Source organism: Pteropus alecto, unplaced genomic scaffold (genome assembly GCF_000325575.1).
Source record: "Pteropus alecto unplaced genomic scaffold, ASM32557v1 scaffold35, whole genome shotgun sequence".
NCBI lineage: Eukaryota > Metazoa > Chordata > Mammalia > Chiroptera > Pteropodidae > Pteropus > Pteropus alecto.
The window spans coordinates 13,747,542-13,760,314 of NW_006437828.1; the positions used below are offsets into that span (position 1 = coordinate 13,747,542).

The following is a 12,773-nucleotide window of genomic DNA, read 5'->3' on the forward strand; positions in this document are numbered from 1 at the left end:
AGGGCGTGTGAGATGTGTGCGGCATGAGGCGTGTGTGGCGTGTGCGGCATGAGGCGTGTGTGGTGTGTGCAGCGTGTGCGGCGTGTGCGGCATGGGCCGTATGCGGCGTGCGAGGCAGGAGCACAGGTCGGCTCGCACTCGGCAGCCGCCGCCGGGGGCAGCCTGATGCGTTTACCTCCCGGCGCCCCCGTCGGGCCTGCAGTGGCCGTGTGTGTGCCTGTGTCAGGGCGTCTCGCTCGCTTCCCGTGGGCAGATGGCAAAGGCCGTCAACACTCAGGTCACACTGTCGGGTGGCCTTGGCCTCGTCACCGCGGTCGGGTGCTTGAGGAGACGTTCACTGTTTCTGCCAAGTGGGTCTTACGAGTGCAAACTTCCCCGCCTTCTGAGCGCTGCCAGTGTTGGTGCCAAGTCCCCAACCTGGGCCGTCCCTGCAACAGGAGGGGACAAGGACAGCCCCCAGCGCCGAGGAGTGAGGGGGCTGAGCGTCCGCGAGGAGGACTCGAGGCGGGAGGCGGGCGCGCGAGAGTCCGTGGGGAGAACAGGGCGATCGGGTGCGTTGTTCTGACACCTGGCTCCCGCTCGTGGCTGAAACGCCGTGTGCTTTTAACGTGGACGATCACAGAGCGATCACAGACTTTCAAAATGAGAAGGGATGTCGATGTCCAGCATCCGGGGGTCCCACACCCGGCCGTGGGTGGGCGTCCGAGGCTATGAGCCCACAGACCTGCCAGACGCGGCTGACTCTGGAGGGGTTCTTATGTGCATCTCCCAGCACCCCAGGAAAGGTGGGGAGGCTGGTGTCTGGGCCGTGACCGCAGGGGGTGGCCTCTGCGCCCCCACCGTACTTCTCACAGTCCCCGACACTGTGCCCACAATCACTGCTCCTGACACCTGCCATCTCCCCCCAACGAGCCTGTGAGCGTCCGCAGGGTGGGCCTCTGGCGCTGTCCCTGACCAGGCCCCCTGAGTGAGGCATGTATGGAGTGACACGCGAGTGTCTGCCGCGCCCGCTGCCCCCCGCACCCCCCGCAGAACCGCTGTGGGAGGTAACCGAATGGTCACGGGTCCCGTCTGTTACGTGCCGCGTCTGGGTGCGACTCAGAACTTATTTTTCACCCTGTGAGCGAACGTCCAAGAGCAACGGGCCGGGCTGGAGAAATGACGCCGGGCAGCTGGTCCACAGCGTCCCCATCCCAGTGGGCGTCATGGCGAGCGGCGAAGCACTGACAGGCCGGGTCACCCTGCTGCTGACCGTCACGCAGGACGGCTGCCGTGCACCCCAGCCTGGCCGGCGGCACAGCCGCTACGGGCAGAGGCGTCTCTGCTCAGGCACATGAATGGCTGGGTCCCCCGTTTTCTCTGTCCACAGTTTAGAAATTAGTTAAATTGATCAAAAACGCATCTTCGGACAAATACATAAAGCACGTGCCATTGTACTTGTAAAACTGTTCCGTGTCCTGCCTTCACCCTTCAAAAAACTGTTGCCTGAAAATGCATTTGTGAAGTTGCAGTAAAAAAAATCACATTGATTCTGCCTGTCTCACACACACGCTCACGCACATGCTCACACTCATGCACACACGCTCACACTCACACGCACACATGCTCACACACACTCACAATATACTCATACTCATGCACACATGCTCACACGCTCACACACTCACAATACACTCACACTCATGCACACACGCTCACACACACGCACAATACACTCACACTCATGCACACACGCTCACACGAGGCGGGCGCGCGAGAGTCCGTGGGGAGAACAGGGCGATCGGGTGCGTTGTTCTGACACCTGGCTCCCGCTCGTGGCTGAAACGCCGTGTGCTTTTAACGTGGACGATCACAGAGCGATCACAGACTTTCAAAATGAGAAGGGATGTCGATGTCCAGCATCCGGGGGTCCCACACCCGGCCGTGGGTGGGCGTCCGAGGCTATGAGCCCACAGACCTGCCAGACGCGGCTGCTGCTGCAGGGGGTTTCGGGCGCTTCCTAGTTCTTATGTGCATCTCCCAGCACCCCAGGAAAGGTGGGGAGGCTGGTGTCTGGGCCGTGACCACAGGGGGTGGCCTCTGCGCCCCCACCGTACTTCTCACAGTCCCCGACACCGTGTCACACACATGCTCACACGCTCACACTCATGCACACACGCTCACACACAATACACTCACACGCATGCACACATGCTCACACGCTCACGCACTCAATACACTCACTCGTGCACACATGCTCACACACACTCACAATACACACACTCATGCTCACATGCTCACACAAACTCACAATACACTCACACTCATGCACACACACACTCACAATACACTCACGCTCATGCACACACACACAATACACACACTCATGCACACATGCTCACAGTCACACGCACACACACAATACACTCACACTCATGCACACATGCTCACACGCTCACACACTAGCACACACACACGGTCCTGAGGAAGTAACTGGCATGACCTTTGAAGACACTGATGGTCTTGCTGGCCATGACAGTTGCTTTAAAAGTAACATTCAGCACAGAACTCGCCCAAGTCTACTTCCTTAATTAGTAAGTAATCATAGGTAATCAAAGGCCTGACTTTTCAAAAGAGGACTTGAAAATCATTGGCCGTTAAGTGTACTATTTTCAACTCAGCGATGTTTAAGCTGTCGCCAGCTGGCCTGCGGCAGACAGTCCCGGGGACACGCATCGGAGCGGGGCCGGCAGTGCGCCTTACGTTTGCAGGTCTCCCAGCGGCCTCTGTCCCACCGACTGCAGCAAAGGCTCCGGCCGCATGGCCGCCGTGGGTGACGTCTTCGGGCTGGAGTCCGACTCTCCGCTGTCCCCGTCGCCCATGGCTTTGATGTAGCTCCCGCTTCTCATCCTCCTGCACGGGATCTCCTCGTCCTTGCCGCCCGTGGGGTAGCCTCCCCATTCGTCCTGCGGCACCTGGGGGAGGAGACACGCACGTGTCAGCCCTGTCATGCAGGGCCCTCGCAGCCGTCCACGGCGCAAAGTCAGACGCGCACGCAGTGCTTCTTCAGGCTCTGTCCCTGGAGCCCTGAAAGGACAGTGATATGAAATTACTGTTTTCTTCCCATCATGAGAGTGACAGATCAACGTGATGGGAAAACTGACAAAACGCTAGGGAAGCAGAGCGCGTGAAAAGCCCACTGACAAGCACAGCGCCTGGAAAAACCGCTGCTGATGTTTAGATTTACTTCCTTCTGGTATCAAGGGAATCTAAACTTGAGGAAATGCGAGGAAAGTTACCCTGTGAGGAGGAGGAGGAGGGACAGAGGCAGGGTAGAGGGAGGAGGGGTGCAGGAGAGGCGGGGCGCAGGAGGGAGAGAGGCGGGGCGCAGGAGGGAGAGGCGGGGCGCAGGAGGGAGAGGCGGGGCGCAGGAGGGAGAGGCGGGGCGAGAGTGACAGATCAACGTGATGGGAAAACTGACAAAACGCTAGGGAAGCAGAGCGCGTGAAAAGCCCACTGACAAGTACAGCGCCTGGAAAAACCGCTGCTGATGTTTAGATTTACTTCCTTCTGGTATCAAGGGAATCTAAACTTGAAGGAATGCGAGGAAAGTTACCCCGTGAGGAGGAGGAGGAGGGACAGAGGCAGGGTAGAGGGAGGAGGGGTGCAGGAGGGGGGGAGGGTAGGGGAGGGAGAGGCGGGGCGCAGGAGGGAGAGGTGGGGCTCAGGGGAGAGAGGCGGGGCACAGGAGGGAGAGGTGGGGCGCAGGAGGGAGAGAGGGGGGGCGCAGGAGGGAGTGACGTTCGGCAGGTGTTCACGGGCAGCCATCTGCAGAGCTGAGCCTGAACTCAGTGCTCTGAACACCTTAGAGACAGACACGCCTGCACCATGCAGAGGACAGAGCTGAGGGCCGCGGGGTCAGCACAGGTGGCAGTAATCACATTTTCTCAATTATTTTTCTTTATACTTATGTTTTCTGCACGGACCGTATGTTGCTGTTGTAATAAAAGGTAAACTTATCTTTAATTGAAGAAGTGAAAGCTCAGTGACAGTGCATTTCAGTAGAGGACACAGAGTGTGACGAATTATGGTTTAACGTGGGCAAAAGCAGCAAGTGTGGAGGGAACAGCAGGGGCAATGGAAGCTGTCCACGGAGAGGAGGTGATCTGGGAAGGCTTCCTGGAGGTGAGGTTCCCTTGGATCTGAGCAGCAGGAAGGCAGAGGCAGGAGCAACAGGCAGACGAGGGCGTGGGCTCCCCAGCCCTGCGCTTGGGGAAGAGGCAGCCTGAGCAATATGGAGCGGCCGGGGAGGCCGGCACAGATGGCGGGGGGCCGTATGCCGCGAAAGAGACATTCCCACTGGCAGTTTTAGGAAATTTTTGTGAATTAAAAACATGTTTCTGTAAAAAACAAAATGAAGATTTTTTCCCCAGCAGCCTGTGAATTAGCTAACAAACGAGACCAGCTTGTATTTTTCTGTTTCTGATTTAAGAAGCCAATTTTACAGGCTTTGACAGAAGAAATTTCAGTACAGAAAGAGCGTCAGCCAGCGGCGAGTGTGAGCATGACCAGGATGGGAGCACGTGTCCAGACCGGCAGGGGAACGGGGCTGACAGGCAGGTGCCGCTGTGCTGCAGTCGACGGGCCCTCCTGCAGGGGGAGCCGCAGATGGCGGCCTCCGCACGCCCACCTCGGCGCTGCTCCCTCGAGCGACCGCACCGCCCCGCGGACGTGGTGCGCTCGGTGCCTGCTGCGGCTCCCAGGACGCCTCGGGCGGCCCCCCTTTGTCTCCTGCAGCAGGGTGCAGGGGGCGGGGCTAGGTGGGTAACAATCCCCGCTTTCGGGAGTTGACCAAGGAAGAAAATCGCCATGAAACCCTGTTTCCCAGGGAAATGTCTGCTTTGCTCACGCGACACGCTCCGCCGTCAGTGCGGCTGGCGCGGGGCATGCACTGGAAGCAGGGCCGCGGGCTCCCGGATCGCACGGCGGCACGCTGAGTGCCACTGCGGGGCCGTCCCAGCCTGCGGGGCACGTGTGCTCGTCACGTGCTGGGGGGCGCGGCGTGCCCGGCCCGGGGCCAGAAGGGCCAGAGCGGGGAAGACAGAGCCGCCCCACGCGGCGAGGAGCCAGCTTCCGTGCCGTGTGTGCTGGACCCCGTCTGCTTCCGTCCTGCGCTCGTTCTGGTCGCCCCCCGAGTCACCGTCGAGGTGCCGAGTGCATCTTCCTAGGGCCGCACCTCACTGTCTAAAGCGGAGCAGACGCACAGGACGGCATGTCCAGCAGCGCGGCCTTCGCTCTGCCGCTGTGGCGGGGTCGGCCCCCAGGTCACTCGTTGGCAGTAACGGGAAACACCCCGCCCGAGGACGGCTGCCGGGAGCTGGAGCAGGGTGGAGGCGAGCGCCCCAGGACCAGCCGTAAACACCGCGGCCTGGACGGGGCAGCGCCCGAGAGCCTGAGCCCCGGCCCTTCTCCTGAGGCCCCGTGGACACGCGCCCCGAGCGCTTCGCACCCTCAACCAGTGCCCGTGGACGAGGCGGCATTGGCCCACCCCGCGCCGCAGGCTCCTGCAGCGGTCGAGGACGGTCCCACCACAGTCCAACCACAAACGGGGACGGGGACGCAAGGCGCCAGACGCGCGGCCGGCAAGTTCCAAACCCAGCACCCTCCACGGGCAGCGCGAAGCAAGCGTTTCCGCAGTGCCCGCCACAGGCACTGGACGACACCAGGCACTAAAGGTGACACACTGGAATGGACGCAACACGCTGCTGATGACCGTGATGGTCACCGTCCCGTGTGAGGGTCACCGTCCCGTGTGAGGGTCACCGTCCCTGTGCGAGGGTCACCGTCCCTGCGTGGTCACCGTCCCCGTGAGGGTCACCGTCCCCGCGTGAGGGTCACCGTCCCCGCGCGAGGGTCACCGTCCCCGCGCGAGGATCACCGTCCCCGCGCGAGGGTCACCGTCCCCGCGTGAGGGTCACCGTCCCGCGTGAGGGTCACCGTCCCCGCGTGAGGGTCACCGTCCCCGCGTGAGGATCACCGTCCCCGTGTGAGAGTCACCGTCCCCGCGTGCGGGTCACCGTCCCCGCGTGATGGTCACCGTCCTCGCGTGAGGGTCACCGTCCCCGTGTGATGGTCACCGTCCCCGTGTGAGGGTCACCGTCCCCGTGTGAGAATCACCGTCCCCGCGTGAGGGTCACCGTCCCCGCGTGAGTCACCGTCCCCGCGTGACAGTCACGCACCCTTGTCACCTCCCCATCCACTCTCCTCTCTCTGTCCTGCTCCTCCCGACACTGAGGGAGACTGCGCTGTCCCTTGCTGTCCAGCTCAGCTGGCTTTGGTTCATGGCGGCGCGGGCGGGCAGCGAGCCGGTGTGCACACTCCTGCGGCTCCCTCCTGGCCCAGGCCTGTCTCCGGCAGGGGCTGCTTCAGCCAGGACAGGCTGCCTGTCCCTGCATCGCCCCCATAGGCCCAGGGGAGTGGCTGTCACCGTCACGGACCCCGTGTGGTTTGGTCCCTGCCCTCGCTCTGACGGCTCCCTGACAAACCCTTCCAGGGGGGCCTTTGTAGGGGTGCCCAGTGTCCAGAAATGCAGTACTGTCCTGAGAGAGACTGAACAGAGCCAGCAAACATGACGGTGCCAGTGTGAGGACGTCTCAGAGTCACAAGCAGACGCTGTAAATAGCCGATGACGATGACTGCCTGAGGGGCCAGTGGTTCCCAGGTGCACTGAGGGGCGTCCAGCGGGACCTGCCCACCTGAGCGTGTTCTGGGAGGGACTCAGCACAGAGTCCAGGCAACTCCCCAAGTGGCTGTGATGGCGCCACTCCCAGCGGTGACAAGTCACTGTGGACAGTCAGCGGGCTCCGGGCGCTGTGACTGGGTGGATGAGAGGTGTCACGGAGCCCCAAGCCCACGGCCAGGGCCCCTGAAGTGCCTGCAGACTGTCCCCTGGCTGTGTCGCCAGGACCCTGGGCAGCCGCTCTGTGTCTTAGCCCGCAGTTGACACGGCTGGATACAGACCAAGGACCACAGAGGGTGGACCTTCGTGGCTTTTCAAAGTCACACGTTCATGTGCAAAGTGGCCTCGCGGGGCTTTGGAAATGCCTCCCGGACTTGGTCTCTTGTCAGTTTGAGAGTCACATGGGTGACCGAGTTCCGCGTGCGTCCCTGGCCAGGCTGTGGAACCAGGAGCTGAGACAAACTCCTCCCCTTCGAACGGCAGACGTGCCCTTGGAGCAGAGAGAGCCGAGGACGCTGCGGCCCTTCTGTCCTGGAAGGCGTCATCGTCCCTGAGGCTGTGAACCTCACACAGTCGCTCTCCTCGCTCTTTGCCTCTGAATCTCTCAGCACTGGGAAGTTTTCCGAGAAGCTGGTTCTCTGGGTGGGCCATGCTGGGGTGCGGGGCCGTGGGGGCCGAGGGCTGGGGCTCGTCACGCCCCTGGGCGCTGGCTCTGGGGTCTCCATGCCCGGAAAACGCTTCTGCTGAAGGCGTGTGAGCAGCTTTCCTCTCTGCTTTCAGGGGCCAAGGACATTCCAGGACAAAGGGACTCGCTGGTCCTTCGTTCAGATGCTTGAGCCGTGAGCCCGTGCCAGGTGCAGAGGCCACAACCACCGAGTGCGTCCAGGCCTGAGTGTCGTCGGGGACACAGATCACAGATGGCCAAGCAGGTCTGTGAGGCAGGACAGGGGCAGCGCTGAGTGACCTGAGTCAGTGATAGGGAGGGACATCGGGGCGATGGGGGGTGGCCAGAGAGAGCACATGGGGACAGCCAGCCGTCCTCGAACACAATGCAGCCCTCTGCCGAGCTGACGTCTGCCTCCGTGGGAATCCCATGGGGATGTGGCCGCACCGTTTAGAAGCCTCTGCAGGAGCAGCGACAGGGAGCCTGGCCCCGGCGAAGACGGGTTTTTTCTGAACCGCATCGCACGACCCGGTGAACAGAGGTGGCTGACGGGAGGGCAGACGTTCAGTGTTCCAAGTGCCCGCCGCGGCCGAGTGCCCTTCCTGGGGGGCAGGCCAGGTAGCCTCACCACTATGACGTGGTCAGGGCCGGTCCTGCGGCCCCTGACCCCGCCCAGGGGCCTGAGCATCGAGCATCAGTGGGACGGACGGGGGCAGCGGGAAGTGCTGCTTAACGTGACACGTTCTCACGGTTCAGGATGCGCCCCACCTCGTGTCCGCCCCACGTGTCCAAACGCACATGTGCGTCACAAACCGCAGCACGGCCAATCAGAACCGCGGGGCTGACGTGGCTGCTCCCCAGCAGGGACTCTGCGGGTCTGGACCAGAAGTCAGGAGAGAGGGAAGCGACAAAGTGCGGGGCCGGGAGGCGGTGGGAGCGGAGTGCGGAGGGGGGCACGGCTGCCCTCCCGGGGCTGCAGCCCCACCCTGCATGTCCCCAGACCTCACTGCAGCAGGTGACACATGCGGCCACGTGCTCCCTGAGCTCAGCTGTGACTCGCCCACCTGATCAGCGACGGTCACGAGGCTGACCTTCGATGCCTTGTCTGTTCGTGGAGAAAACAGGAAAACAAGAGCTTTTTTCTAAGAACAAACGGATCTGGATTTGCTCTCAATCTGCCCGTCGTCTGCGTCAACCTACCTGAAACATAAAAAATGTTCCTCGAATGCTGACAGCACCTTACGCACGAGGCGAGACCGAAAACGACTCTCAGCCCCGATCTTTAGCATCCTTGGCAGCAGCACCGACCCCGCCTCCTGCTGTGCAGCCTCTCCTCCGGGTACGGCGGCCACCGCGGGTCCCGGGACCCCGCCTCCCACGCCAGGGCAGGGCTGGGGGAATGCTGGGCCTCAGCCCCTTGGAGCACAGGAAGACTGGACGAGCAGCCGGGGATGGCCACGCATCTGCAGTGACCAGCGGTGGCCACGAGAGGACAGCCAGCAAGGAGAGGGGTCTCATCCATGTCCCGGAGGCGGTGGCCGCACACAGACGTGGGGGTGGGGCGGCTGCTGGAAACCGCACGGCCTCTGACAGTGTGGGCCCCAGTGGGGTCACACGGCTGCGGGGAGACAGCACCCCTGGGACGCCCTGGCGCCCGCATCCACAGCTCTGGGGGCAGCCGTGTTCCAGGCGACGTTCGGACGCTGCGTCGTGCACACGGATGGGACACGGGGCCCAAGTCCCGGGCAGCGGGCCAGAGGTCTGCACGGCCGGTGTGGGCCTGGCCCCTGCAGCAGTGCACGACTGGGCGTGGCCGGCGGTGACGTGGTGACGTGCTCGCTCGCTCACCTCCACCTGCTGCATCACTCCTCGCAGGGGCTGGGGTCTGAGCTGTGCCCCCCGGGGTCCCCTTCCTCATGAGATCGGATCACAGACTGTTGTTCCTGCGTCACTGGACCAAGGCCGGAGCCACCTGGCCGGCGACGCCCGAGTCCTCCTGGTCACGCGCCGCATGGGGAAGGCCAGGTCTGATGTGGTCTCGGGCTGGCCGGGGGCCCGTGAGGGTGGAACCCTCAGTGACCCACAGTGTGCCGGGAGAAGCCACGGGGCAGCAAACTCGGAGGCCACTGGCCTGGTGGCAGAAACACAAGGGCCAGAGACCCGCCTGCAGTGACACCATGGGGGGGCCAGCGCAGAGGGAGCCACGCGGCAGGCACCTGTCAGACATGCAAGCTGGACCCTAAGCCCCACAGCCCCCAAAACACTCCCGGGGGACAGTGGGAGCAGGACAGAGACGGGCAGCCACCCGTCGGGCCCGGATCTAACACGCCGTTAAAAACAAACTGCCCTCGGGGACACAAGGTGACCGGGAGGGTGACGCCACGAGCCTTGCTGCCGGCCTGGATGCCTGACCATGTCTCCGGGGGGAGAGCCGGCCTCCCAGCGCGGCTGGCCGGGGACCAGAGCAGGGTGGCCGCAGCTGCGGGGCATTTCTACATGACGGACAAGCCTAGCCACGCACGGACTGGCTTGAAGCGGGGTGACGACTGTGTGGGGTTCATCATCCCTTTACAGGACTGTTCTCCACAACTAAAACGTTAGGAAGAGCCGCTGGCAGCGAGAAGAGGCTGCGGGAGCAGGGCGCGGTGGACAGAGGGGGCTGAGGGATGGCTGGCCAGTGGGGGCCGCACTGTGGCTGCGGCTCCACTGTGGTCTGCTGGGGACACCCGTGGACGCCACGTCGGGCACAGAAACGAGGGCTTCGCCGGTCGGGGCGCCCAGGGCCTGCGGCTCGGCTAGGCTGACCGCTAGTGAAACTCACATCCCGTGTGCTACAACCCGGTGTTACCTGAGGCCCACCTGCCTCCTAACAGACCTGCCTGACAACGCCGCCCGCCGAGCTCTTGCTCCTGAGTGGGACGCCTGCGTTTCAGACAACGCACCGGGATGGCCCTGGGGTCGCTGCCGGGACTTGTGAGCACCGCGGCCGGGGTCATCCGCCCCACTGCCTGGCCGCCTGACGATGCAGCCACCACTCAGCGCTGTTGCTCACCGTCTGGGAAGTCCCCGCCAGCCCGATGCTCAGCAGGGGCGTGACGGGACGGGAGCACAGGCCACGCACGCGGGAAGGAGACGCGTCACGCATTTGGCCCTGCACACAGCGCTGCTGGGCGGTGACTGCGGGGGCCCTCGAGAGAGGCGGGGGCCCTGGCAGCCGTCCCCCCACGGGCAGCGACGCTGTGATTGGTGCCAGAGGTGAGAAGGCCCTGGGACACCTCAGAGGGTCCCCCCCAGGCTCCCAGGTCACCCACAGTGCCTCGCCTGCCACGGCCTGGGGAAACGGCATGTGCCGGAACCACGCCCGGCGGCATCCCCAAGGCCACGGCGGCCGAGGTCAGGAGTGCTCGGCGAGACCCTCTGGGATGCAGGCCCACGCCCGCTGGCCCTGAGCGACCCCTTTCAGACAAGGAGGCGTCACCGTGGGCCACCTGTTCCTCTTGCTCGACTGCATCCCTCGGTGGCATGGCCCACCCTATGCTGCCTCCCGGTGCTCAGGCCGGGGCTGTGGCCGGCGGGCAGGGGCGCCGAGCGACGGCTGTGTGAACCACGGTGCACGTGGCGGTCACTCCCGCTTAGCTGCTTACCTGGAGGTAGTGGCACGGCCGCAGGGGCGGCTTGATGTCCTGGTGGGCCAGGGGCCTGTCCAAGTTCAGGGAGCTCTTGCGGCAGGCCTCCTTGGCCTGGCTCACGGTCAGCGTGGACCAGGAGCTCCGCTTCATGTAGGTGGCCTCGGGCGCCATGCCCAGGCCCTCGCAGGCCGAGCACTTGACGTCGCTGTTGCTCTTGGAGGGCTTCAGGGAGAGGCCTGCGAAGGGGCCCAGGAACGGCTCAGGGTAGCAGTGGGGGCCGTGGTCTGCGAAATGCCTGGCAGCCACGCTAGCCGCGCGGTAGGTGCTATCACTGTCCAGGTTGTCGTCGGAGCTCCACCAGCTGCCCAGCCCCGACCGCGGCTTGGCCTCGGGCACCCGCTCTTTGCTCTTGCTGCGTCTGCCGTGCTTGGCGTGGCGGCCGTGGTGGTCGTCCACGCGGCCGTCCCCCTTGTTGCCGTTGACGTTGCCCTTGGACGCGCCCTCGAGCGAGTGGGACTTGGTGAAGAGCTTCTGCACGGAGTGGACGAGGTGGCGGATGCGGCCGGGGCTCTCGCCGCGGGGCTCGGGGGCCGACGCCCTCTGGTACTGCAGCGTGTGGAACCCGTCCCTGTGCAGTGGCAGCTGCTTCTCAAACTGGTCCAGCAGGTTGGCCGGGATCCGGTGGGTTTTCGCGCTGGCGTGGGACACGGCGCAGTCGTCTCTCGTGTCGTAATGTGAGCTGCAGTGCGTCCTGGGGAACGTGCTGCTGGACACGTGGTCGCCCAGCACCACAGGCACCATCATGCAGTCGGAGTGGACGGAGCTCCTGGGGGAGCAGCGGTGACGGTCCCCGGGGCAGCTGTCCGTGGGGCTGAGCAGGTAGGGCCGCCTGGCCTCCGGCCCATGGAGGGCCAGCTCGTGGGCGTGTGAACAGCCGTCCAGCGCTGTGAACCCGCAGGTGTGGCCGGGACACAGCTGCGGCTGATTCCGGCTCCCGGTCAAGCCTTTCATGCTGCTGGGGGTGGAGGAGTGTCCCTCGTCATCGAAGTGTGGCGTCAGAGGCCATGTGCACGGCTGGTCTGCTGGGGAAACAGAGGTGGCGGTTAGACTGCGGGACACGGGCAGCGGCCCTGCACGCCGGCCACTTTCGCCGGGGTCAGCGGTCACTTTCGGTCGGGGCAGTCAAGTGGGCGGTCTTCCTTTCATACCACATTGACTGCTCCAAAGTACAAGAATCTCAAGGGAAACACACTTTGATGTCCCCAAATATTGTTCTACAATTACAAACACTCAGTGTCTGCCCGACCATCAGGCCCCTTGGGGGCCGGACTGTGGTGTCAAGCAGGTGAACACTCGGGGGAAAAGGTGCATCGCGGTCTTCAGTGAGGTCTGCGTGCTTTGTGCACGTGTGGCGTGTAACGTGCTCATAACCCACACAGGAAACAGGTGACTGCAGTGTGCAGTGTGCACACGTGGTACGTGGCGTGCACATCTGGTGTGTTCCTGTAACGCACACGTCTGTGCGTGACGTGCGTCTACGTGTATGGAGGAAGCGTGCACACACATGCCACGTGCACGGAGCACACGGCACGCATACAGTGTTACGTGTGCAGGAAGCCGACTGGCGAGCTGAATCCCCTCCGCGGAGCCTAAGTGGCTGCAGGGCATCTGGATGGGGACCCGCGGGCTGTGGCACGGTGACCATCCCGACACCCATCGCCCCCTTGCCACTGCCGCTCTCCGCGCTGGCCCCCCTGTCACG

General features: G+C 63.6%; 1 protein-coding gene across 1 annotated transcript in view; it reads right to left on the reverse strand.

Moving 5' to 3' along the window:
• The window catches only part of DLGAP2 (DLG associated protein 2), a 247,632-nt gene that overhangs the window by 63,295 nt on the left and 171,564 nt on the right, over positions 1-12,773 (reverse strand). The window contains exons 5-6 of the mRNA XM_015591803.2: positions 11,027-12,090; positions 2,743-2,954 (exon numbers count right to left, since the gene is read on the reverse strand). Coding sequence (XP_015447289.2) covers positions 2,743-2,954; positions 11,027-12,090 — 1,276 coding nt within the window. The remainder of the gene's footprint in view (positions 1-2,742; positions 2,955-11,026; positions 12,091-12,773) is intronic.